Raw genomic sequence first — 25,796 nt, forward strand, 5'->3', positions numbered from 1 at the left:
TATGTAGCACTTCTTCTTAATCAAATAAAATAAATTCAATTGACGAAATGCATATTTAATTTTATTTGATCTTGACTTTTATTTGTATATTCAATTATACAATAAGTGCTTGCTTTTACAACAAAAGCTAACACACTTTGGTAGATACAATAAATCATTGTACGAAACGTGTTGGTATTATTCATAACGAAATAGTTATATACTAAAAAGTAATATAAATTCTATATAAAAATGCAATAATGCACAAAATAATCTGAATTATTAGATTTTTAAAATTATTGCTAATGATAATGGCAGTGTGTGAATATGATTCTAGAAATGCATGCTGATAATGAATGAACAATGGTGATTGCTACACAAATCTATTATATAAGATGAAGGAAAGGTTCTCTTTAATTAATGGACTTAATTTAATCTATTGTATATAGAGCTTGATTTCGGAATGAAAGTTAAGAAGACAGCTTCTTATGTATTTAAAAATACGTGTAATGCAAACTAGAATGTTTCAATAATGTCTCTCAGACTTCGTTATCACATACTTTCAACGATATGTACAAGACACATATAGTAAATCTACTACATTTGTATTTTAACTACATAGTGCACCAGTAAGTAAATGCTTTTAATTCACAGAATTATTTTGATTATAGAAAATATAGAATATTATTTTGTGATAGTAGTATTTCGTGCAGTTTGCAACTGAATTATAATGACATTCTTTAGAGTCGTACAATTCAAGTGCGTTGTACGATTCATCATTTTTTAAAACTTTGGATAAATGTATTGTCTGATACCTATAATCCTTCATTATACACGAGTTAATAATTAAAATGATTATTATTTAATTCTTACAACTATGTTTGTTGAAAACTATATGGCCAGTGGATGAAATGAACAGCAATAAATTGCGTTCACGAAGATACAGAAAGAAAATACTTTCTTCGCTTTTTAACGTTCTTAACGAATGTGCGCACAGCACATATTCTCTATGTGAAACGTTTTAAGAACGAAAATTGCTATGTTTGACTTATTAAAATACATTGACTTAATGCACACTTATACCCAGACACCGTGTGGATTTTTGCTGGTGGGTACTGCAGTCTCTAATTGCCTCGGGGAACCTATCATTTTTCGTGTACTGCCAGGTTTGTGAGCACCTAAATATTTTTGACGCACGTTAGTAGAGCAATTTAATCTTTATCAAGTTAATTAAATTCAAGTACCTTCTAACAGCGACTTGATTTGTTCATCTTGACAAGCAACAGCCAAACTTTGTAAATTAGCTTCTTTCATATCAGCTACCAATCGTTCTACTTGTAACTTTTTTTCAACAATGGCAGATTCTAGGCTCACTACTTCCAGTTTCAATGATTCTGCACATTGTGAAGCTAATTCTGCAGAGCGTTTTGCTTGTTCCACCTCGTTTTGAAGGTGCTCAACTTCGGTAATGATTTTACGCTCCATTATTTGTCTCTCGTCTGTCTCACGACTTATGTTGTGCTGCTCTATGGCGAGTTCCTCCATGACTAATCTATAATGTAGATAGAACGAATTAGTATCTTATCGTATGCTATACGAATGGAAAAGATAATCTTTTTGCACCTGATTTTATTTTTACATTGAAGCAACTCTGTTTCACAGTTTGCAAGTTTTGATCTTAACAGTGTAATTTCTGATTTCAGCGTTTTTTCTTGCTGTCTTACTATTTCACTTTCCTCTTCTACATGCGCCAGTTCTTTCAACTGCAAAATAGACGACAATATATTGAATAATGTTAGCAAAATCTGAGTCAATACGTTTTGAAGACACACCTGTTCTTCAATGAGACGACCAGTAGATTCCATACGATTTACTTCCTGGGAAATGTAATCCATTTGATGTATCTGCTCTCTGTTTTTAGTTTCCCAGTATAATATTTCAGCATCGAACTAAAAATAATTAATTCATTTTATAAATTGTTAGTTTCGTTTACAGACCACTATTCCTGCATACTTTTGTAAGATCTGCTTGTTGTGCATTTATGGTATCACGTTGCTTATTGACTAGTCTAATAAGTTCAACATATCGTTGAGTGTAAGCAACAGTAACCATATTTTGAGATTGACCAGATAATTGATTCACGGACTGTGTCTGTCCCTTTGTATCCTGAAATTCCTAAACACAAAAGATCGAATAAGAATCTCAATAGCACGATTGTATGCAGTCGTACAAAAAATTATTTCTGTAGAACCTGTATGAGATTCCTCTTCAGCTTGACAGAATTACTAGAAGATGGTTGATCCTCCTTATGAACATGAGGACTTCCACTATTTGTACTAGATTGAAATTGCGATCTCCCAGGACTATTTAAGTTAGGTGGTGGAGGATCTCTGTACGGCGGCAGTGTTCTTAATGGCGGAGAACCTGGTCCTGGAGGATCCCTATACGGGGGAACTTCGCGTACTTTCTTTTGAGATACATGGGTATTGCTCTCACTGCTGCTAGCACGAGTAGGAGACTGTGATGGTTTTTGTATATTCTTCCTTATGTTCAGTTCCTTATTTTTTAAGTGAGGTGTGGGTTGAACTATGGCAACATTTTCCATCTGAATCTGTATTAAAATGTAAGTATTAAATAAAACCGTTCAGAACTTTTCAAACGGTTAGTATAACATATAAATTAATTACTTCTGCATTATTTTCCATCATATTTCCATGCAACCCTCCAAAAGTTAATGACTTTCTGGTGTCACGATTTCTATCAAGACACCCTTGGAAATCATCAAACTCAGAGTTTGGAGTTGCTGCAGTATTCTTAGTATCATCCTGTCCACTAGTAGGTATTGCAGAATGCTCTGAAGTTGAACTGACCACACCATTTGCCCGTGGACCATGATTTAAACGTGTACCTAATGAACTTGGAGCCTTATTGCTATCTGGTGTGGAGCGTCTTAATATTAGCTGTACTTCTGATGAATACTCTCCCCATTTCATTAAAATCTTGTACCAGAAAGTAATTATTTATAGCAAAATAGTATGAAGAAAGTATGAAGAAACAGTTGCACATATCAATACCTTCAAAGGGTTTTCATATGGAGCCAACAGACGCTCATTTGTTCGCCATCTCTCTACCAAAGTGAATCTACCTGTTTGTCCTGTAGCGTGAGCAAGGGCGTATACTACATCCTGCAAGTTAATTTGTAATTATGTAAAATCGACAGACTAACTACAAAGTATTTAGATGAATAGTGCCAACCTGACATGTAGTGGTTTCTGTAACACCACAAACAATACGCTGTATACCTTCTACCCATACTTTCAGCTCCATAACGTCACCAATTTATAATCGTAAGATTAAGCCTTAGCATCGCTAAATTGTGCTAAAAGACAGTAAACCAGTCATCAGATTCGAATTTAAATGATATCATTCACACGAAGAATGTTTGCGCAATGAAGATTGACGCGCGTCTCTTCAATAACTGCTTTTAAATACTGTTCGTAGACGGTCCTTCTGAAAGCTTTGCTATTGATATGATAAAATCCGTTTTCTTTAACCTGTAACGTGTAATTATCAAAATGACAGATTTACGTCCATGATAACGCAGAAGACAGGCAAACGCTTTTCTCTAACTCTCTATGATAGCAGTGTTACGTTACTTTGTCAATGCATCATGTTCTTCTAATCACAGAGACATTGCGCGCGTAAAACAGCTGCAACTTTCTTGCACACTCTCGCTTAGGCTTTTTATAAATACGAAAACTGTTTATCCTAATCTTAATAATAATATGGGATTGTATGAGATTAAGAAGGCTCAGTCGATAATTGGAAATAACCGACGGTGAAAATATGTACGGAGTTATTCACTCTACTGAAACCATACGAATTTGTTCTGAAAAACAAGAGCTCCCTCTCATGTCTCGATATGTAATGGTAAAACATGTATGGCTCTTTGTAATAAAAATGAAAACAGTCTAAATTTAAATTCTGCAAAACTGAACTAAGGAATTAATAATTTGCGCATAAAAATTTGAATAAATTTCCTATTCCCATCAAAATGCTTCGCTATTGAATACATATAAGAATAGATACAACGCCTTATGAAATTGCTGTGTTGCGAAACATTTCAAGTTACTTGCTTCGCGGCTAGATGGCGCCACCATTCACTTTTTCAGAGTTACTAAATTACTTTATTAAATAATTAATTAACATCGAATTAAAAATAGTATATATCATACAATTTCGATATAGAAGAGATTACTTATAATCCATACATACAATTTTTTATTTATTACTAATAATTTATGACACTACTCGTAGCTGTTTTCTCAATTAAATTAACAATATTTTCCACTTTAGCTAATTGCTTTTAATCAAAGAGTAATTACGCATTTTTATTTGGAACACATATGTTTTTTCGCGTCAGCCCTCTAGCGGGAGCAGTTTAATCACCTTCACATTGCTATGGCAACGTTTACATAAACTAAAGTTGTGAAATGTCAAATACAGCTGAATTTTTCATTAATCTTAAACATTGGTATTAATTATGCAATGGAATTTAAGTTAGATAAACTCGAGTACTCTTAATTATTTAGAGTATTTATTATAGAAGTAATTACTGCTTGTTTAAAGCATAACTAAGATTAAAATGTGAATAGTATTCAGTTTTTCTACTTCTGACAGTTTGGATAGAACCAGTAAAAGAGTGACAATTAAAACGCGATGACGTTGTACTTTGATACTCGGGTACAAAATCCTGAGACAGCTTCGATAAGCACTCATGCAATATGGCATTCCAATTATCCCATGTTGGCAGTTGCTGCATATTCTCAAGACAGGGGTGGTTTTGTGACACTTTACGATGATCAAGGTGAACCTGTTCCAAATGTAGAATCACCGAGACATTCTGTAGCTCAGGTGACTGCACTGGGATGGCATCCTGAGAGACGATGGCTTGCAGCAGGGTGGGAAAGTGGAGAACTAAGGGTAATAATTTATAAATTATTTAAAACTAATAGCCTCGAACTAACTTATTAAAGATTATATTGATTGTAGGTATGGCCTGGCGATACTGGTACCATAGAATTCAATGTAATAGTTACTCCACACCGTGAACCCATCAATATTTTACAATGGAGTCAACATGGTGGAAGATTAGTGTCTGCAGATGCAGCTGGATCTATAGTTGGTTGGAAAATAGATTCCAGAGGTCAATTGTTAATGATGTTCCACCATGAGTTAAAAGATACTTTTGCACAAATCGTGTTTAAAACTGTCCCACCAAAACCTGCAATTGATATTAGGTCTGCATTATGCATTCAGCTTTTAAGCACTGTACTCAATATTATAAAGACATAATTAAGGAATATGAATGTTTTTCAGTGGTTTAGCTAAAGCAGCAGTCGCAGGGGATGAGAGAGCTTTAGATATGTTCAGTTCTTGGCGCCCTAGAACAGCTGCACCAACAACAATTGTCTCCCAGAGGGACAATCATGCATTTTATATTGGTACCACAAGCGGTGTAATATATTTTGTGGATAATCAAGGACAATGTACAGAGGTTCTCAGTACAAGCGGCGCCACATTACAGTTCCTCTTGCATCATCAGACTAGGGATTCTATCATCATTATGACAGAAGGGTTGAATATAGGGCATTTTCAAGCAGATCCTATCACCGGCCGTCTCAGTGAATTGACTAGTGTGAGGCAACAATTCCTTTTCCTTTTAATCAACTCAACACAACTCTGCGATACTTTTGTTTTGCATGTTATATGTGTAATATATTTATTTTTTGTCAGGTGAAACTTAGCAGTAGATGTGACATATCAAGAGTGAGTCTATCATTATGTTGGGTCAGTGGAAACACTTTAGCGATTCTTACAGGGGATTTAGACATTCGTTGCTTGGATCTACATAATGGTGACACTTACGTATTGAGTCCGCCGGATTTATCTGCAGGGAACATTGCTACTCCCCAAGAAATCTGCACAAGCATATCCTTCTGTAAAACAAATGGTACCATCAATATTTCTATTTGTAGTAAAAATGATTATACACTAGATACTCCACTATTAATATTTTGTAGGTACTTTGGCAGCTGGAACAAATTTGGGAACAATTTATTTATGGAAACGCAAAGCTGATATGGACGCCGACGAAAATGCTTGGTTACCTGTACCAGAAATATGCACCATTCACGGTACAGTAAAGCAACTCACATGGGGCGCTGTTTACTTAAGAAGTCCGTTGCTGGCAGTCAACTGTATCACTAACGTATTTATACTGCACCAGCAGCCAATGTGTGCTGCATACAGTGGTGGTATTTGTGCGAGCCAGCTCAGCCCCACTCAGATACTAATAGAAGTTGAAAACTTCTCTTATACAATGAAAACAGATATTCGAGTACAGCTCGTCGCAGTTAATAAAGAGTACATCGCTGTTTCCTCCAGTAAACACGTATCGATATATAGAATCCATAAAGAAAACTCCTTGAACACTACATGGATAACAAACTTCATTTGTGATACAGAGAAGCTTTTAATTTGCGACCACACTTTGATCATTCTTACTCCCGTGGTTATACAGTTGAGATCAGTGGAGGGCACAGTTATTCAGGAGCTACCAACGTTGCCAGAAGAAGGTGAACCGATCACAATGGATCTGACTGGACAATACCTAACAGTGGCGTCCTTGAATGGCACATTAAAAATCTGGGATTTGAGTAAAAGGGAAGCTAAGCTGCACACTAGAGCAATGGCTCCTTACGAAGCCATCAGTGACTTTGCCGAGATCATAGAGGCCAGATGCAATGCAGACTGTCGCTGCGTGTCCATCACAGTTGCCATGACGAACTTGATGCCCAGTTCTATTTTATATGTATGGGACATCGAAAGCGATCAAATACACGAGTTTGATTTCGCAAAGTCTAACGACATTGACGAAGATGACACTGCACTAGCTGTAAAGTGTAGAGGAAGATTAGTCACGGCTCACTGCTGGGATGTAGAAGATCCTAGGCTTTTGGTGTGCTGTGCTCAACGACTAGAAACACGGGACTCTAAACACTCTAAGCAGAACAATGAAAACGAGTTCGATGTCTCCACAGCTACTGTGATTTTGGTATCAATGTTTGCCACATCGGATCACGGCATTGTTGTTAAAGACATAATGCCAATCAAAGATGACAATTGCAGAGTCCTGGGCGTTCAGACTCCGCACGTAATCATTTTAAACTCTGAGAAGACCGCGGATAAGGCTAGTAAAGTCCATAAACTGCTCATGAGAGGCTTTGAGGAACTCAGCTTGTGCGATTCGATCACAAGGAAGGCTGTTTTAGACTTTAGCTTTTATATTAGCATCGCAAATATGGATGAAGCTTTCAAGGCGATTAAATCCATAAAAAACGAGGGTATTTGGAAGAGTCTAGCAAGAATGTGCGTGAAGACGAAGCAACTGAACATGGCACTTCTTTGTCTGGGCCATATGAAACAGGCCAGAGCAGCGAGAGCCCTCAGGGAAGCTATGCAGGATGACAGCTTAAATCTAGAAGCCAAGGTGGGCGTATTAGCTGTGGAATTGGGTCTGTATAACGACGCAGAACACCTGTTTCGGGAAGCTAAGAGATTGGATCTCTTGGGTAAGCTTTTGGAAGCTCGAGGCAAATTCAAAGAAGCCATAGATCTCTCGAGCAACGAGAATAAAATTTGTGAGAAAACTAGCTATTATAATTATGCTAAAACTCTTGAGGCAGAGGGAAAAGTTTCAGATGCGATTGAAATGTATAGCAAAGCGGATTGCCACAGATTCGAGGTACCAAGGATGCTGCTAGTAAGACCGAGGGAGCTTCTGTCATATTTGAACAATTCCGACGACCCAGAAATAAAAAACTGGCACGCACAGTACATAGAATCAACAGGTGATATGGAAGGTGCTCTGCGTTTGTACGAGCAAGCCAAGAATACTTTAGCAATGACAAGATTACTTTGTTATTTTGGCAAGGAGGATGAAGTCAGCGAATTGGTATCGCGAACCAATCACGCTGCATCTGCATATCACTTAGCAGCGCACTACGAATCAAACAACAACGTGACACAGGCCATTCATTTTTACACTATCGCTAAAGCGTATACAAACGCTATTCGTCTGTGCAAGGAGCACGATCTTTACGAAGAATTATGGCCTCTAGCAGTGTTGGCGCCGCGACAGTCCCAGATAGATGTTGCCAAATATTATGAAGAGAATGATCAGCCGGATAAAGCAGTTTTATTGTACCATAAAGCTGGCTTATTGCACAAGGCTTTGGATATTGCGTTCAAGACAAGACAGTACAGTGCTCTGCAACTAATCATTATGGATGTTAATGCGGATTCTGATCCTGCGTTGATAGTGAAATGCGCCGAGTATTTTGTAGAAAATGATCAAATCGAAAAAGCAGTGGACTTGCTCGCAACAGGAAGAAAATACATGGAGGCTTTGGAATTGATGCAACAGCATAATATACTGTTGACCGAAGATTTGGCAGAGAAGATGACATTAGACAAGATCGATAATGATCCAGATCGCGAGAAGATTCGTATTTCTATATTAGAAAGAATAGGCGAGACCGCTTTCGAGCAAGGCAACTATCATTTAGCTACGAAGAAGTTTACTCAAGCTGGCAATAAGCTGAGAGCCATGAAAGCGCTGCTGAAGTCTGGCGACACCGAAAAGATCTGCTTCTTCGCCCAAGTCTCCAGGCAAAGAGAGATCTACATCATGGCTGGCAATTATCTGCAGTCGTTGGACTGGCAAAACCAGCCAGAAGTATTGAAAAATATCATCAACTTTTACTCTAAAGGAAAAGCGATGGACTTACTGGCAAATTTCTATGTTGCTTGCGCCCAAGTTGAGATAGACGAGTTTCAGAATTATGAGAAGGCCTTGGATGCATTAAATCAGGCCAGTAGGTGTCTTGCAAAGGTTGCGACGCCGAGGGATCCGAATATTCATAAAAGAGCCGTTGACCTGGTGAACACTAGGATAGCTACAATTAGACGTTACTTAGACGTCAAAAAGTTAGTAGCGATAATTGTGATAATAAAATTTCTGTAATCTGTTTTCGCTTCTTGAATCGTGTGATGCATTATATAATGGTGTTGTAGGTTGTTTGATAGGGGTGACACAGGGACTGCGATGCAACAGGTGCGGCATTTGCTCGATTCTCAAGGCTCTGATCTGGAGCAGTCTGTACGACGTGGAGATTTGTTCGCCACTATCACCCAGCATTATATCAACATAGGTGACACTGATAAAGCGCGTGCTACTGTGGATGAATTAAAGCTTTTAGTACCTGGAATTAACTTGAACTATTACTACAACGTTAGCATGCTCGAGGCACTTGGTTACAAAATGAAGATTCATAGACAAGAGAGCTCTGATAGGGAGGAAGACATTGAGGAACTTTTGGGAGAATAAAATGATGTTTCCTTAAGGAAATTTTCCTCTTATTACAGGTGAATTTTTTAACACAAAATGTAATTTCTGTTTGAATTTTCAAGACCAATCCGTCCAGAATTGTGATAGTTATTTGCCTAAAATAATTTATACAATATCGTGTCTTAAGTGTATAGTAAAAATATACAAGTATCTTCTGAACATTTAGAAAAAACCATTGTTTAACGTTTATTAATCAGATTTATACAAGAACAACCTTACTCCTTGATATTAATAGTCCTAAGAAAAATAAGAGCTGAAATCAATTAGGACAGTCGTTCACAGCTGTCATTCACTGTCGGTACACTTATTAGACACAATAAATAAAACATGTATTGATAAAAATTACGAAATAAACTACGGCAATGAGTGTGATCGTTGAATAAAAAAATTTAAGGAACGAAAAGTAGAAGAGCGATCCTGGCGTCTGCTCTTTTTTAAAAACAGTTGTCGCACCATCGAGATGTTTTCTCCCGCTGGATGCAATGTATTTAACTCTATCTTGGTCCAACTCTTCGAATTCCAGAGTGGTACAGTTTTTAGTAGATCACTCCGCGAAACATAGCAACGATTAAGAGTGTTCCAGTCTGCACGTAACTAGTCTTCAAACAGCTTTCTCCGGCGTTGGCTTTTTGCACGGCGAGGCGGTGGTCTCCGTCTCCGCTTCGTCAGCTTTCCGCTTCTTGCGTACCAAGTGGGATATATCGCTGGCTGGCTTTTGAACTTTTGGGCTAGAACCTGAATCGCTACCACTGGGTCCGGCACCGTTCGAACATCCCCCCGCGACCTTGCTTTTGATACCTTCTATCACCAGTTTGCAAGCTTCCTGTTTGAAATCTTTCATGTCTGAGATCTTTTCTCTGATCTCCGGCAGTAGTTCTTTCAGCTCCTGGATCTCTCCTTCAACGGTATAAAATGAGTCCTCCGTCTTGGGCGGTTCTTTGATCTCCTCCAGCTCTTTAATGCGTGCCTCTAACAGCTCGGTGGCTTTGTTGAACTCTTCTATGCTGGAGTCAAACTCATTGCCCAGCGAATGCGCCAGTGCAAGCTGGTAGTGGATCTCTGCTATCGCCCTTGGCTCGCGCGGCTCGATTTGCTGTAGAAGCTCCAAACACTTGTGTAGATCGTTTAGCGCACCTTGGAAATTCCCCCCCTCCATAGCCACTTCTCCTAGAAGCCGATAAGAGTCAGCTAGGAGCTTCCAGCCGGGTTCTCCTCGCTTTAGTAACACCAGTTTTGCTAACTCCAGGACTTCCCAAGCTACCTACAATCGGGGGAGAAACATTCTTTATAATTTGTAATGTTAAAACAAATAATTATCCGCTGTTCCATTCGATAGAAGTAATTTTTATTTTTGTACCTGTAAATTATTGACTTCATCCTCTTCGTCCTCCTTTCCAATGTCCTCGGTATCCTCCTCCTCCCCATTCTTCTTCACATCTCCGTTCTGTTCACTGGAGCAAGACGGTCCATTGGCATGATTCGTTTCCTTGCTGGACCCGGGTGCAGTTTTCTCCTCCTCCTTCTGCTTCTGCTCAGCTTTTTCCTCGGTTTTCTTCGAGTCTGTCTTCTCCTGTTCCTGTTTTTCGCTGACGGCCTCTGTTTTCTCTTCTTTCTTTTCTGCCTCTGGCTTTGCTGCTTCCTCTACTTCGGCTTTCTTTGGTTCCTCTGCTTCCGGCTTCGCCTCTGGCTCCTCCGCCTTTGTTTTCTCAGCTTTAGATTCCGTCGAACTTTGCTCCTTTCCCTCAGCAGCCGCAGCATCCTCTTCTTCTTCCTCGTCCTTCTCGTCCACGTTACTCAGCTTCTCGTCCTCGCCTTCTTCTTCGTCGTCGTCGTCCTCCTCTTCCGCCTCCTCTGATCCTGGCACTCCGCCACCCAACACTCCCGCCTCTTCTCTGGCCAGACCAAGAAGTGCTCGACCGTACAGAAGATAGGGTTCACCGAGTTCGTCTGCTGTATCCCCGTGCTTTTCTGCCAGCAGCTGGCAGGCTTGCGCCAACGCGGTCACAGCCATAGTGTAATCCCGCACTAACAGGTGCCGTTTCCCGTGGGAGATCGCAGTTGCTGGATCGGTGAATGCTGCACTCTCGGCGACGTCAGCCATCTGCAACGCGAACATGTTTTTGTTATGTCGGTTATCGATTTATTTAACGTCGACTCTGATCGAATTGGCAGACGTTGATCAACTCTGCTTTACAAGATTATAGAACTACCCTTTCTTTCTAGACCCTAGAGTTCAGGCTGTACGAAAAAGTTAATCGAGTCCACCATCGACATCGCTTAACTTTCAGCGAAATGAATCGCTCTCACTGATCATCCAATCACGAGCTAACCCATTCGCTACACTTAACATCGTTACGCAATTAATAGAGCATTCCTCCTACGCATAGCACGCGTCATACTTTCCACCTGGACCAGACACAACGATGTGGATGTCCGGTAAATGAAAAGCGATTACAGAACCGCAGTGAGACTTATGGGGGACAAGCCATCGCATCCTGACTGTAACAGGGCCAATGGAATCCAAACTGAATTAGCAAACTGTTGGAACTGGTTAAAAGATGGATTTCCTGTGGAGGACGGATTACCCTAAGGACAGTTGCCTTGTCTAATCAAGCGATTACCCGGCTGTAGCTCAGGATAACGAGGACAAACAGAGCTCTACAGAAAAATCTCCTATACTACTTAGACAAGAGTCCCACCTAAAATCAAAGAGGATTAAACTCCAGAGTCTCTTCTCTGTTCCGAAGAAGCTAGAGCTAAGCTCCTGCGAGATCAGCAGGCTGTGTCTTCGTCATCGGGATCTATAAAACTTCCTGCAACTCTATAGAACCGTGGTAACACCTACAAATTGTGGAAGCCCCGAAATTTGGAGCTCGGGGTGCGAAAGGTCGGCGAAAGTTCAGGTCCCCCAGGTCATCCGCAGTAGAGCACCCTCCTGCAGTGGTCGCAGCGTCAGCGACAACGGTGGAAAGTCGATCGCGTGTGATCATTTCGCAGGATCGGGAATTCGAAAAGGGCAACAGGAGACTGTGATCCGACGAGGAGAGTGGCTACGGAAGGAACGAGACGGGCGGAGGAACGGCTGCGAAGGAGCAGGAGCGGATTGTCCGCAGCATCCGGGGTGGGGTGGCACGTCGGTCGATTTTCGTGCGCTTCGACGCAGAACGGAGATGGCGTGCTGGTCGTGTTTCGCCCCCGAAGAGGGAGACTCGCCGAAAACAGAGTCTACGGGGGGTGTCGATCGGTCAGTGCGTAACTGGCGGCTGTCGGTGCGGTGTGCGGGTTCTCAGTGGGTTGCCAGCGGTCGCCCTGGGCACCACCTGCACGGATGGAGCCGACCCGTGTACCCAGGGCCCCTGATCCACGTCTCGTTTTCCTCATTGGCACGCTAGCTCTCACTTTCGCAGGTAAAACCGCTCTTATCCTTCGACCGCCCCCCCCGCCCCCCGAACAGCCCCAATCTCCTGTCGGCATCTTCTATTGTTATTGTTTTCGGTCACCCTGAGCACTACCTGCATCAGCGCCCCTGATCCACACGTCTCGTTTTCCTCGTTACCACGCTGGCTCTCGGTTTCGCAGGCAAATCTCGTTCGATCTCCTGTTGGCATCTCTTTTTGTTGTTGTTTTTGACCGGTCAGCTCGGAGACGGTCCCATAGAGAATTTCTGTTTGTCGATGGATTACCGAAAAGCCAGGTTTGTTTATTTGGTTGCTGCGACATGTGGGCTTTGCGATCAGCTGATCGGAGGGCTCGCATTCTTTGCACGCTTCTTCGAGCAGTTCGCAGGGGATTCGCAGAGGTGATCCGGAAGTTTGCGGGATTGTTCCTGCGGGGGATTACGTGGACAATCTGTGGGGTGTTTGTGGACAATGTTGCGTAATAAACGAGAGTTTGGTGGTTTTTCATTTCCGAAGGAAATTATTGCTTTTCGAAATATTTGGATATCGTAACGTTTTCTTTGCAGCGGGGACGATTGTAGGAGGCTGAGATCGTTTGTTTCTCTTTAATCGGCAGATAACAGGAAGTTTTCGAGCGTAGTTTCCTTTCGTGGTATTCGGTCGATCCACGAATCGAGGGGAACGTGTCAATAGATAGCTTCCAACTGTGCGGACTGCCGCGTAGCCGTGTTAATAGACAATCGATGCTCGTGCCAATCGGTGTGCCGATTAATTTCCCACTGTAGTCATCCGCACGGCGGATGATAGCTTGGAATCGATGCTACGCGGAGCACGTGGACATCGATGCCTCTCGCTTCGAACTGCAGGCACAGCAACTTCTCGTACCGGAGGGTCTGAACAATACATAGATATTTTGCGGATTCGGAAATCCCTCCCTCTATCTTTCCGTCGAAGATAAATTTTCTGTCGATCCCCGTTGTCGACTTACTAAAACTTCATGCTTCGGATACTCATTCTTCGTACCTGTTTGCGTGATTGATACAACGCTCAATGTATCAATGATCGATCATTGAACTAGATCGAAACGGATTGTTGAATAAAATCAAATTCCCGTATTAAGATCTAAACGACCGATTCGGCCGAAAAAGGGGCCTCGAAATCGGGATTTGCATGAAGATACGATCGCAGCGGTGAACAATATCCTGTCTAATCATAGCAGCACACGGATAACATCTATCCTCGATGTTCTCGTACAGCCTTCGTTGTTTCCAGTTAATCGAGCCATCTGAACGCAAACAATCCGATACGACTCCGCGGCGATCCATAAAAACACGGACACGGCTTGCTGCTCGCTGTGTAGCTCCCTTTTTAACAACTCCTTCGCGGAGATCGCTATCGTTTTTCAAGTCTTCATCGGGTTCTCCGGTCGCTGGTGCCAGACTCATTAGCGTTTCTCCTTCATCGATTCTCGGTGATTCAACCACGGCCAGCAACCACCGGTTGAACTCGTTGCACCTAGTACACTTTTTCACCGGAGGGAGGATACGGTCACTCGAAACAAGCGCTTTCAAGCTCGAGGGCTCTCTTCGGCGACAACCGCAGGATTCCTTATGCAATAAAATGTCATAACACGCAGACTCTGTCTGGCCGCGATGCTCCTGGAAATCTCGCGTCGTTCTCCGGCAAAACTATTGCTTCATCGACAGTTTAATCGGCTAGCAAGCCATTCGAGTTTATTGCCCTGAACATTACCTTTGATTCTCCTCCTCGTTTCTCCGTCGTTTTATTCCCGTTTGATCCATCTAATTTACATCGTTGCATCTTGCCTGGTGATTTCAAAGTGGAGATAAGAAATTTATTCGATAAATAATGACATCGATAGTTCTCGATACTTGAAATCCTGAACGGGCTCCATTGGAACAACGATTTGAACAACTAATTGATTTTGCGATCGATGCCATGGTGACTTTCAGGTAGTACCAATTGCTTTTGCACAAAGTTTAAAAAATTATTACATTGTCAACAAAAATTAATGCACCGATGCTAGGGCCACACGTTTCTGTTCTAAATTGCTAACAGTATCCGAAACAATGCGGGGATCTTCTCCAGCGGGGATGCAGTAGTTAGCATTAATGGCTCAGTGGTATAAACCCGTGGATGGTCAGACGCGACGTTTGTAGGACGCTGGAGCCTCGTTCGCCTGTCCCCTGTGATCGGACGCTGCAGCAAATGGATTTTCCCGCCGTAATTCTCGTTACATCGGTAAACCTCGGTTTTTAACATTTCCATACCATCGAGGTCATTCAATTTATCCGCCACCCAAGAAGAAAACGGTGATTTTCTAGGTCGAATGCAGACACTGCGGTAGGCTACTTTTGGCGACTGCGTTCAATATAAATCCGATAAATGCACGCGGATGAAAAATTCCGTCGTTCATAGTGTATTCAGCGAAATCCGCGTAAAGGAATAGGAGTACCGGAGGTTACCTTGACCGAATCCAGGCGAACGAGTTCATTGTTCAACGTTCGGTGACCGGGTTCTCCGGAAAAATTGTAGGGGAGTCGCATCCATATTCAATGAAGTAGGGAGAGATAAATGTATGGATCGTTTTGTGCGAGGCCACGTAATCCCCGGATCCAACTATTCCGGTATTCCGCAAGACCCTCCGTGGATATCCGGACTATTCCGTGGCGCGCGACAGAACGCGTTCCTCGGATCGTTTCGGCCAGCTTTTCCAAGTTTCCACAACGGGATCCTTTGAAAATCCAGCTCCGACGCTCCGTGAAAGGATCCGGCAATTCTTTCCGCACCGATTTCATTATCCTGGCGTATCGCCGCTGGCTGTGGACCTCGATTTGCGAAGAACTGAAATAACGAGACCGAAGTTCAGACGAAAAAGACACCCCTGCGATTTGGTCACGGAGGAATCCTCCATTTTTCTGTTGCAGCGACCGGTCTGTTGTGCGGCGCCATCATGTCCGACCATTGGGAGGAAGTCAGCTGGAACAAGGCGGCTCTGACCCACGCGAACGTGACCCTCAAGTGGTATTTGGATGGACAGGTGGCGATGCTCGAGCCCGCTTCCGGTCACCGGAATCACCGGCCCGGAAGACGACCCACCTTCCTCGTGCCCATGTACGGCGGCATTTGGATCATGTGCGTCTCCCTAACCGGTGAGTCGACGATCCTTTTGATATCATTTTTCACCGGTATAATATCGCGGCGACGATCGTATTATTTTCGTCAATATTTCATATCTCGCACCCCCGTTTCGGCGTTCTTAGACATTCTTTAACACGTCTCCGAGTGGCTTTTAAGGTGGGAGAATATTATTTCGCGGGAGCGTAGCAACGAGGGATCCAGAATTGTTTTCAAAATTTCATTCTTCCCCGCATTCTTACCGCACGAGGTCCTCGCGGGACTTCTATAGTAGTATATTGGTCCACGAGTGCCATTTCCTGGTCGTTTTAATATCAGCTCCAACGCCGCAATAGTTTCTTCAAAATCAAATATTGGTTTCCTGCGCCATGTGCCATTTTTGCGGCACTTAAGAGCCTTGTCGACGTATTGGTTCAGCCGAAGCGCCATTTCTTCCCTCCTCCTTCGAAATTCGATGTTCGCTTTCCAATATTCCGTGTGTCGTATATCCGAATCATTTCTGGAGGGTCTAGACTAGGAACTAAAATGTAACATCGTCGTTTGATAAAGAAAGTAACGAATCGTTCTCGCACCGTGCAACGCTAATCCTGTCCAATTACCCACTTGTGGAACTAAAAATTGCCACTCGCCCGGCTTAACTGCACGTTAATACGTTCCCCTAATTGATTTCTAATTCTGAGGGCGTTTTGCAGAAGGCTGATTGCAACCGTGGCTCTCGCGTGAGGCTCGAATAAAACAATTATGGCTTGCGATAAGAAACCGGGAATGTTAAATGACTTGTAACCTATAGATCACACGTTCCGCGCGAACCGTAGTATGAAAATACCAGTCGGAATAATAATCTCGACGAAAGACGTATGCCTGTTTCGTTGATGATATTCATGCGGAATCGATTCCGTGCAGAACCTCAATGATACACCCCCTCCCCCTACCCCGTAATCGCGGCGACGTATCTGTACAGACTGCTAAATGCGTTCTACATATACGTGGATACCACCTTGACTCTGAAGTTATCGATCAGTCGATTACGATCTGAAACACCGTCTAGGCATGCCGTGACCGTGAACATCTTGGATGTTCCTTCTCCGAAAGTTCGTGTCAATCACTTTCGCCTATCGTGGAACCGTTTAAGGAGGAAACCGCAGCCAATCCGAACTTCCTCGACATCCCTGTGCCAACAATAACCGTTTAATAACAAGCGTTACCTAATCGAAGGGTAGATCGAACGCGACGCGAAAAGTTTTTCTCATGGAGCCACTGCTCGTTCGGTCCTGATCCGCGAATTCTTTGCTCCAAAAAATTGCCACAAGCTCGATGAAGCACAACGCTGATTTTCACCGCCTCCATTTATCGCGTTTCTGTGCACCAGAGCATCGGAAAATAAATCAACAAGCGCGGATAACGAGCGGACTCGTAATCATGGTACGCGTGAAAAATGGGAGAAAATGAGAAAAACTCGAAATTTATGCGTCACAGCGACGCTAGAAGTACAGGGAAATTGCTCGAGTTTCGTCGGGCAGAAGACCGTGCAGGATCGCGTGTTTTCAACGTTCCTCAAAGAACAGTTTTAACGACAGAACGGTGCAGCTTGTTAGTCGCAGATCGCCCACGTTCGTTTCCAGCCGCTAATTGTGCGGCCGTTTCCTTTTGTTTTTGGATTAACAGAAAGGAACGACGGGAACTCCGAATATAAAAGGGACAGGGTAACTATTCAGTTATCCGAGCTTAATTACGGTGACGCCGTTAATCAGCGTGTCCGCCGCGCGTTTCTTTCATTAGCCTGAAACGTGGGAGCGGAAGAAAATCATGCTTTTCACGGTCGTCCTTGTTCTCTCTCGGTTCAGGCTCGTTCCCCGAGATGCGCTGTAAAATCCGCGGAGAGCGGACCAGTTTTCAGAGATTTTGTAGAGAAAACCCGCCAGAGGGAAACGAGTCGTGGAAAAGTACAAAATGGGTGTGACGCTGTCGGTGAAAATACTATCTACTCCTGGAATTATAGTCTCGTGTAACACGCAGCAGAGGTAGCTCGACTAATCAACTTATCCTCTCGGTTTACTTTCTATCCCCATAACAGAGATAAAAGAATTTCTGCAGGATCATTCAACGAGAGCTCTAATTGATGAAATTCTCGGGCTGCTTCCGGCTTACCGATTCATTAGAGTATATACGATTTCGGAGAACTCTGTTGTCCCATCGTGCGTCGCGTCGTCGAACAGTTAATTATAGACCTCTGCCAAACGGAATCGATAAACGGATTACGAATCTGTACTCGCCGGTAACGAGCGGCTCTATCAGCTTCCGCGACCAAGGCGTATCAGTTCGTTAACGACGGCGAAACGTTCTCGTTAACCGCGATATTCCGCACGGGGAGGTTTCCTTGTTCTCGAAAGACCGTCGAAATCACGCGACGGACACAACGGACGAGTTTTCCCGACGGTCCTGCTGTTGGTCACGACGACGTTCTCCGAACATTTAATTGAGAAAACTTCGGTCCGAAAGTTTCAATCCTCGCCTGGAAGGACCGTCCGCTCCCAACGGTCTCTGCTAGCGTGGGCGTGCAATCACGCTTCGATTGTATGCAACAAGCCTTTGATTTCCTCGCTTCGCCGTAGAAAAATCGGAAAAGCGATCATCGTCTCGACGTTCCTGTCCACTTCCGGAGACGTTCTCCAGAGATTCAGAATCGTAAACGATCTTCGTCCCTTGCAGAGAAATCTCGGGATGATGAAAATGTCCAAGGTGTCTTCTGCGATTGCTCGATTCTTCGAGTTCTTCCGACAAGTGTGTTTTCCCCGAAGGAAAATTTTTTGGAAGAAATACTGGCTGAAATCACGAACGAAGAATCATTCATCGTTCAAGAATTTGTCCATTGTTTTGAATCGTTGAAGCGGAGATCATTCGACAGATTTCGGAGAAGAGAAATAGCGGAGGATCGTCTCGTTTCGACGAAAGAGTTGCAGAAATAAATCGGCAATTGCGTCAGATTTCGGTGCACGCAGCTGATTCGTGGGCGGGCGGGTTTTTATCGTGACCTTCGAGAGAGCGTTTGAGGAGTCACGCGCGCGCAGAAATCATTTGTTCATTTCCCTTGTTTTTTTTCGGAAAGTTGCTCTGATGGCTCCCAGTCACGCCAAGCACGAAATATTGCCGCAGACTATGCACATGAACCGGGGGCAGCTCGACCTTCCCGCGAAAATCAGCCGATAGTTCTAAACACATAAATCCCGAAGCAATTTTCTGACGACAGACCGGACTCCCCTCGCGAGCTTGTAATTTACATCTCAATCCTGTACCGCCACCGTGTCGCGTAACTGCGAACGTGTTCGATGATTGATAGAGACCACCGAGAACGCGCGCGCCATAAAACAGAAACATTAATCTGCAGCTTGAAAATATTTCTCGAGGTGTTATGCAATCTCGCGATTACCTCGCCCGTATGCTGTTTCTCGCGCATCTGCCCTCGCAATTTTTCGTCTTTCAAATCTCGAGCTCGATGCGGCGGAATGTAGAGCGGAAGTTACACGCATTGTCCGTTTCCATTTTTATCGATGCTTCGCTCAGCTTTAAAACACGTTCGTATTATCTGCACATTGCACAGGTGCTTCGGGATCACCTTCGACAGAACCGTCGAAAAATGAAGCTCGGCGTTCAGAAATGTAATATATCGAGACCATAAAAAGCTCGCTGTTGCAGGAAGTAACTATTTCTGGATCGTCCTGAATTTTTATGATTTCAACCAAATTCTCGTCGCGACAAGACATTATCAAATTATTGTTTAAATCACGGCAACATCGACAATTCCCTGTTCGGAGCCAATCGGGTGGACCGGGTATTATCGGTGCACAAACAGATAGCAATTTGATAATCGTTGGGGAACTGACTTGCGGATAAAACGGCTCTGCAGCGCGAAAAGTATTAAAACAGAATCGAGCCGGCAATATCGGCGGGGGTGGGCGCGTGCATCCACGTATAAACTGCAATTCCGTTGGGGACGATCGATCGGACGGTTTGACAACCGTTAACGATGGTCCATCTTTAATTATCCCGTGCAGTCGAGCGCGTTATTCGAGCGTTCGTTATGGTAACGAGCTCGCGAGTTTCGAGGAGAGTAACCTAGACCCGGTGAACTTGGGTCGCGATCTATTTCTGCTTCTGGATTTATTATTACCCGATCTCCAAAGTTTCCGCGGCCTCGTCCGTTACACCTCGTTTCCTTCCTTCCTTCCTTCCTGACATTTCGCAGAAATCCGCGTTCGAGTTCGTCCCGTCTGACCAGGAATCTGATACCGCGATTCACGCTCGAGCGACTCCACGATCGCGGGGTCCCCGGTTAATTGGATCGGTCCTAGGCAGTCGGCCGAACGCGAAACGAACTGGAAATGAGAGCCGAAAAACCGATTGACGCCCCATTAAGCCCCATTCGCACGCGTCCAATCGGAAACGAACTCTCGCGAATTACGTCCTGGATCCCCGTTGAGACTCGCGGAAACGACAATTCGCAATTTACGCGCGTTCCGCGGTCCCTTTTCGAAACAGTTTTAACGAGAGCCGAGGCAACGAACCGTTCATAATTTCGAGTAATTACGCAGCACGGGTTTTTGTTTCGATCTCTACGTGCCGGGAGATTTTATTTTCGAGCCCGGAGGGCTGTCGCGACCGCGGCGAATTTCGCTGGAGACCGAGCGTTTTGAAAATTTCCTTTTGAATTGTCGGAATGCGCCGCGCGGATCGTTTAATTAAGATTCGAGTCGTCGGGCTCGGGTGAGAGCGTGGGCGGATTTTCTGCTCCGCGTTGGAACGTGACGCGGGGGCCGCTATTCCTTTTTCACTTCTTGCGTTTCAGAGGAGGAAATACGATTACTGGGTCAGGTAGATTTCCCGCAGCAGAGGTGCATTAACTACTTGACGCCCGACGAAGCTCACGAAGAGATCCGCGCCGCCTGGCAAAACCGTGAGTATGATTGACACCCCCTTTCTTTCCCCCTCGTACTTCATCGATCTCGGTACTGGCGCCAGTCGTATCGTTTCATTCGCGACGGCCATTCTGTAGAATCTGCCACAATGATTTCCGATGACACGTGTCGCCGAGACCGATCGCAAATTGGAAAAGATCTTTTGCACTGCACAGTGGTCTGGAAACTCGTTTGCCGTGGCCGACATTACAGTTTCAAGGTATTGACGATTAACGCTAGGTTTACGGAACACGTTATTTTATAAAGATACATATATGGGAATTTATTCGGTAAATTATTAGAATAATAATCGCGAAAAATCTGAACGAATACACATTTGTTATTTTTATGAAGCAACATACACACGTTGCTCTTAGTGTTCCTAAATCTAGCGTTAATACTGCATAAACCTCGCGCAAACAAGAGAAAAATGAAAATTTTCAAGATTCTTGGTAACAGGAGGAGAGATAAAATATCACATAGTAGAACGAACGTTAATGGATTGAGTCGGCCACAGAAGCTGCTTAAAAATTTCGAGAATCCGAATGGATTCTTTGTGCGAGTTTGATCCCCGGAGACCTTTTTCCGCCTCATCGAGCCATGCCCTAAATTCTCCTACAGTCTCTCTTCTTCCAGGGATGCAGAATTTGAGTATATCCTGTTCCCTAGTCTGCCTGATCATCTTGGGCACCGCGGTTTTGATAGGATTTTTCGGATTGTGCAGGCACCAACTATCCGCGGTTCTCGTCACCGGTGTGATGTACCTTCTGGCGGGTAAGTTGAACGATAGATCTCGTGGAAAGATCCGCGTGAACGGGATAATCACATTAACCGAGGAACAGTTTTGTTGGTACTGCGTGCTGCGGTTGCGGTCGGCAAGCTCGGTGACCGGGAGGATTCCTAAGCACTCGTCAAGTCGACCGCAAAATAAGCGGTTTGTTCGAGGAAGCCGGATAGTACTGTTATGCTGTTGCAACTCGATGAACTCGTGTTCTCGCTGCCTTCGTCCGTTTCATCCGCGGGAGCTTTCGAGATCTGTCCCCCGATGTTTATTTTATATGGAACAACGACCGGATCAATAGTCGCGGCCGTTCGATTTACATCTCCCTGTTGAATATTGCATCGAATTGTAACTCGAAGCGGACTCATTTCAATTTCAATTGGAACGAGTCAATAGAACCTCGATTAGTTTTTACAAACCGGACCGGGGTGTTTCCTTCGCGCTGCAAGAGGCAAACGCTTCTTATCTCTGATAGGGTGCTCTTAGTTTCCGCGACTGACGAACATCGTTTTCTAGAATGCCTTCTACAAGTAGGGAGACGTTGTCCGACGAAAATGTCTATGGATATCTTTTGAGTTCGAAGGTCCTTGACCTAGAGCAATTGTTGCAGCCACGTTCGCATTGTTCACCCTGACGATAATTCATTTCAAGAGGGCCCAGGATCGGGGCACGAGGATACTGGACGGTCCAGAGGATGGTGTGATTGGTGGACCGGTTCCTAGGAACGTACTGAAGGCCAGACGCTTCAGCAGCTCGTGGAGCATGGATTTCGGTTGGGGTGGCGTCACCCTGTGCGCCCTCGCCTCTGTGGCGTGGATATTGCTCAGCAAAATCATGCGTTTCAGCCCGGTCGCAGCAATAATAGCGTAGCAGTGGGAGGCCTTCGAGGTTTAAAGGTCGTTTCGAAGAGTTACGATAGTGTGTTTCGGTGTCGACGACCCTCCCGACGAGCTCTGACCACCGGGGTGGTACAGGCACGTTTTCTACGCAGGGAACATATTCTCTCTGTTCTCTCTCTCTTGTATAGTTAATGCAGAGATCACGGGGAATTTTTTGATTAGACGACTCGCGATTAATCTCGCGGATTGTAATTAAGGGCCTGTGAGCGTTAATTATATCAGGAACGGAAAAGTTGCCGCGTTGACAAAACCTGGACACTCTTGGCGATTTCCAGGGGAGCTGGGGAACTAGGTCAGACATTGAAATGAATTTTGAGAGTATTTTTTCAGAATCGAAATCACTACTGAAACCGACCACCTCGAAGGCAAGAGGCTGCGCTTGCACGTCTACTGGAGGGTGCATGTGCATCGCGTATTTATTTGTCGACCTGTACTTAAGGTGCGGCAAGTAACCAGTACAATTTTTGTCCATCACACGGAATGCAATGTTTTGTACAATTTACCAAGTAATAGCTAGTTTCCGATAGGGGAAACACCAAGTAAACTGTATGAGCTGTACGAGCCAATTTGATCCTGCAAGGGCACACTGTTTTTCTTTGGAAATGTCCTAAGTGTGTTTTTACAAGGGATTCTAATTGGTTGTTTGATTCCAAAGGTCCTCCTAACGATATGGTTCTTTACTACAAAAGAAAAACATATACAGATGCATGATTAAGAGACAGTGTCTAGGTGAAAAGCTTTTGGAACAGAAGGAGTATTATGTTACGATAGTCTAGAACAGTACAGAACAGATGTATGCGTTTACCTCGGTTTTGATTTGCACACGAATTAGTCAATTAATGTGAAACCAAATAGTCTGTCTATTTAGACACATTTTTAACAGTCTCCTGTAATCTATTTTTTTATGAAGTAGCAACGGATATCTTATTGAGTTTCTTAAGAGGAAACACCGGTTTGGATATTTTAAGTACTTTCACAGGTTCTAGAGGCCGAAAGGATATTTGTTGAGGTTTTGCTTGAGAAATTTAACTACAGAGCATAATAAGATATAGATGCCTATAGTGTAATTCGATCGCCTTACAATAGAGAGATAAGCATGTTTGTAACACGCATAGCATAGAGTTAAACTTGTTCGAGCCAATGTAAGCAACGATAAGCGTGTCTGCAAGAAAAAAAAATTTTAGCTTTTGCTACAACTTGTTACAGCGAAAAAAGAGGACTTATGCCAACAAAAAAATATATCGTACACCAAGGATTGTGAATCGCAATTCGTCCATTAAGATTTAAGATACAATGATGTTTTCGATGGGAGCATCAAACTATACCCGGAGTTTGAGCATTGCTGGTCCAATGGGAAAGCAATCGAGGAGGATATAATGTGCAAATGCACTGGCAAAATTATGCTCCGGGTGTTTATTTAAACAAACCGCATTTTTCTGATAATATTTTCTTGTCGCATTTTTTACCTGACCCTTGTTATTTGTTATATCAGAATTAATGTATCATAAAATGCAATATAAATAATAAGCTATGTATAAACACAGATGCCCTTGACTTTTTACTTCTCCCACACAAAATCAAATGAACATTCCAGCACAGCATGACTTTTATCTCTCTCAGTCATAAAAAAAATGTATCTCAGAGTTTTTTTTTGTAACTAAATCACTTGTGTAAGAACATTGAAAATCAATGCAACAGAGGAAGAGCAAATATAGCACGGATATTTGTTTCAAGAATAACACGAGTTATATTGTCAACGTTTTGGTCATTCTATGTATAAAAATAGTATTACAAAGCGTCCCATTCTTACGTATCTAACTCGTGGTTCTATAGACTTCTCGATGTGCATTTTACATATAATCTCAAAAGAGGAGAACGACTTATATGCCATAAATAATCGAAATCTACCGGAAAATTCAACGGTTAGAGGTTACAGAACGTAATATGTAGTTTGTTTAGTTAATTTTAGGTTATGTTTGTTAAACGGATTTCACAAAAATATGGATCCTCGGTGGGCAAACACACGCACACAACGTTACGATGCGATACGACGACGAACATTTGAACACGTGACCAGTCGTTCCGCGTGTGTGTGTGCGTGCGTGTGTGTAACGCGGGACACGCTAAACACAGTGTTCAATAACATTCTACTATACATATGCATGCACCAACACGTCACGTCTGTTCATGGATTCAAACAGATTACTATTTTTTGTAGTGGTAAACAACAAAGGTAGTAGAAGCGTGAACCGAACGGTGCTCGAGAATGTACGTACAAAAATACACCGCGCGTTACGACCAGTATTGTTCTGTAAAACCGTTCGAATGAAAGTAGCCTTATTTTTCGAACCTGTTAGGTGCTTGTTCCTTTCAAATCATTATTCCTACGAATACCGTTTGCTGTACGGTGCTCCAGTCCAAGAAAACAATGCTGGATAGCAGATATTAAGATAATATGTCCTCTTACCTTGAATTTGTTGGTTTAACTGGGTGTTTGACGGTTTCTCAACGACAGACACACTTTCACTGTTTCTTCGAAGGTTCTCCTAAGTTGTGATTCGATCGTTTGAACGTAAACTTTATGTAAGTACAAACAGCCAGGTAGATCGAATGGGACGGGACGACCGTTATGCCAAACAACGGTTTATTACCGGCACGCGTACACTTGTACGAGCGTCAAGCACACAGAAACGAGGCGGATGCAACGATGTGAACGACACGCTCGGTGCGCATGTGGTGCGCATGCGCCCTCGTTTTGCCGCCATTTCCTGCTAAAGGCGGGATTGGTTTGTCTTAGAAATATTACCATTTGAAATCAATTATTTATTGTAATAATATATATACTTCAATTGAATATTAAATCAGAAAAAATGCGATCATTTTGATTTCCAAGGACGTAACAATTGAAATCTAGAGTATTAGTTCCACGGTCTCGAATAGATACTAAGCGACATGTCTCCGTCTAGCTTAGTTCGATATATCGAACTAGACAGATAGAATTATATAGATTTTCTATAAATAAATTTTACCCACTTTTTCAATTACCGTTGTTATTCTGAAAATGACAGAATGTGAATAGCACAAGAATAGGAAGCTTAAAAAATAGTGTGTGAATATTATATTTAACAGATTCATAGATCGATATATTTCGAGAAT

The 25,796-nt window shown here is 43.1% G+C and overlaps 4 protein-coding genes across 6 annotated transcripts; 2 read left to right on the plus strand and 2 right to left on the minus strand.

Annotated features, from left to right (window-relative positions):
* Positions 1 to 54: 54 nt before the first annotated feature.
* On the minus strand, positions 55 to 3,856 carry RASSF8 (ras association domain-containing protein 8). 2 transcript variants are annotated; one of them, XM_033480657.2, is made up of 10 exons: positions 3,636 to 3,856; positions 3,235 to 3,533; positions 3,054 to 3,164; positions 2,667 to 2,978; positions 2,231 to 2,590; positions 1,993 to 2,154; positions 1,812 to 1,928; positions 1,603 to 1,742; positions 1,224 to 1,531; positions 55 to 1,157 (listed from the first exon to the last, which is right to left on the minus strand). In XM_033480657.2, exons 2-10 carry the CDS (start codon positions 3,304 to 3,306, stop codon positions 1,057 to 1,059), a joined length of 1,683 nt encoding a protein of 560 aa, XP_033336548.2. In that variant the 5' UTR covers positions 3,307 to 3,533; positions 3,636 to 3,856; the 3' UTR covers positions 55 to 1,056. The 2 variants fall into 2 exon arrangements, with proteins under 2 accessions (XP_033336548.2, XP_076381305.1); XM_076525190.1 differs by having other exon boundaries at positions 3,235 to 3,856.
* A 411-nt stretch (positions 3,857 to 4,267) lies between these two features.
* Positions 4,268 to 9,823, plus strand: rempA (intraflagellar transport protein rempA). The gene is made up of 7 exons (XM_076525183.1): positions 4,268 to 4,587; positions 4,660 to 4,962; positions 5,032 to 5,279; positions 5,359 to 5,677; positions 5,776 to 5,992; positions 6,063 to 9,030; positions 9,118 to 9,823. Exons 2-7 carry the CDS (start codon positions 4,699 to 4,701, stop codon positions 9,428 to 9,430), a joined length of 4,329 nt encoding a protein of 1,442 aa, XP_076381298.1. The 5' UTR covers positions 4,268 to 4,587; positions 4,660 to 4,698; the 3' UTR covers positions 9,431 to 9,823.
* On the minus strand, positions 9,604 to 25,348 carry Nasp (Nuclear autoantigenic sperm protein). 2 transcript variants are annotated; one of them, XM_033479909.2, is made up of 3 exons: positions 25,108 to 25,348; positions 10,809 to 11,552; positions 9,604 to 10,712 (listed from the first exon to the last, which is right to left on the minus strand). In XM_033479909.2, the coding sequence occupies exons 2-3, from the start codon at positions 11,550 to 11,552 to the stop codon at positions 10,053 to 10,055; spliced, it is 1,404 nt and encodes a 467-aa protein (XP_033335800.1). In that variant the 5' UTR covers positions 25,108 to 25,348; the 3' UTR covers positions 9,604 to 10,052. The 2 variants fall into 2 exon arrangements, with proteins under 2 accessions (XP_033335800.1, XP_076381307.1); XM_076525192.1 differs by lacking the exon at positions 25,108 to 25,348 and adding an exon at positions 24,451 to 24,636.
* On the plus strand, positions 12,627 to 24,183 carry LOC117226008 (uncharacterized). The gene is made up of 5 exons (XM_033479910.2): positions 12,627 to 12,858; positions 15,798 to 16,022; positions 20,852 to 20,959; positions 21,597 to 21,734; positions 22,352 to 24,183. Exons 1-5 carry the CDS (start codon positions 12,780 to 12,782, stop codon positions 22,609 to 22,611), a joined length of 810 nt encoding a protein of 269 aa, XP_033335801.1. The 5' UTR covers positions 12,627 to 12,779; the 3' UTR covers positions 22,612 to 24,183.
* Positions 25,349 to 25,796: the final 448 nt, after the last annotated feature.

Source organism: Megalopta genalis, chromosome 11 (genome assembly GCF_051020955.1).
Source record: "Megalopta genalis isolate 19385.01 chromosome 11, iyMegGena1_principal, whole genome shotgun sequence".
NCBI classification, from domain to species: Eukaryota; Metazoa; Arthropoda; class Insecta; order Hymenoptera; family Halictidae; genus Megalopta; species Megalopta genalis.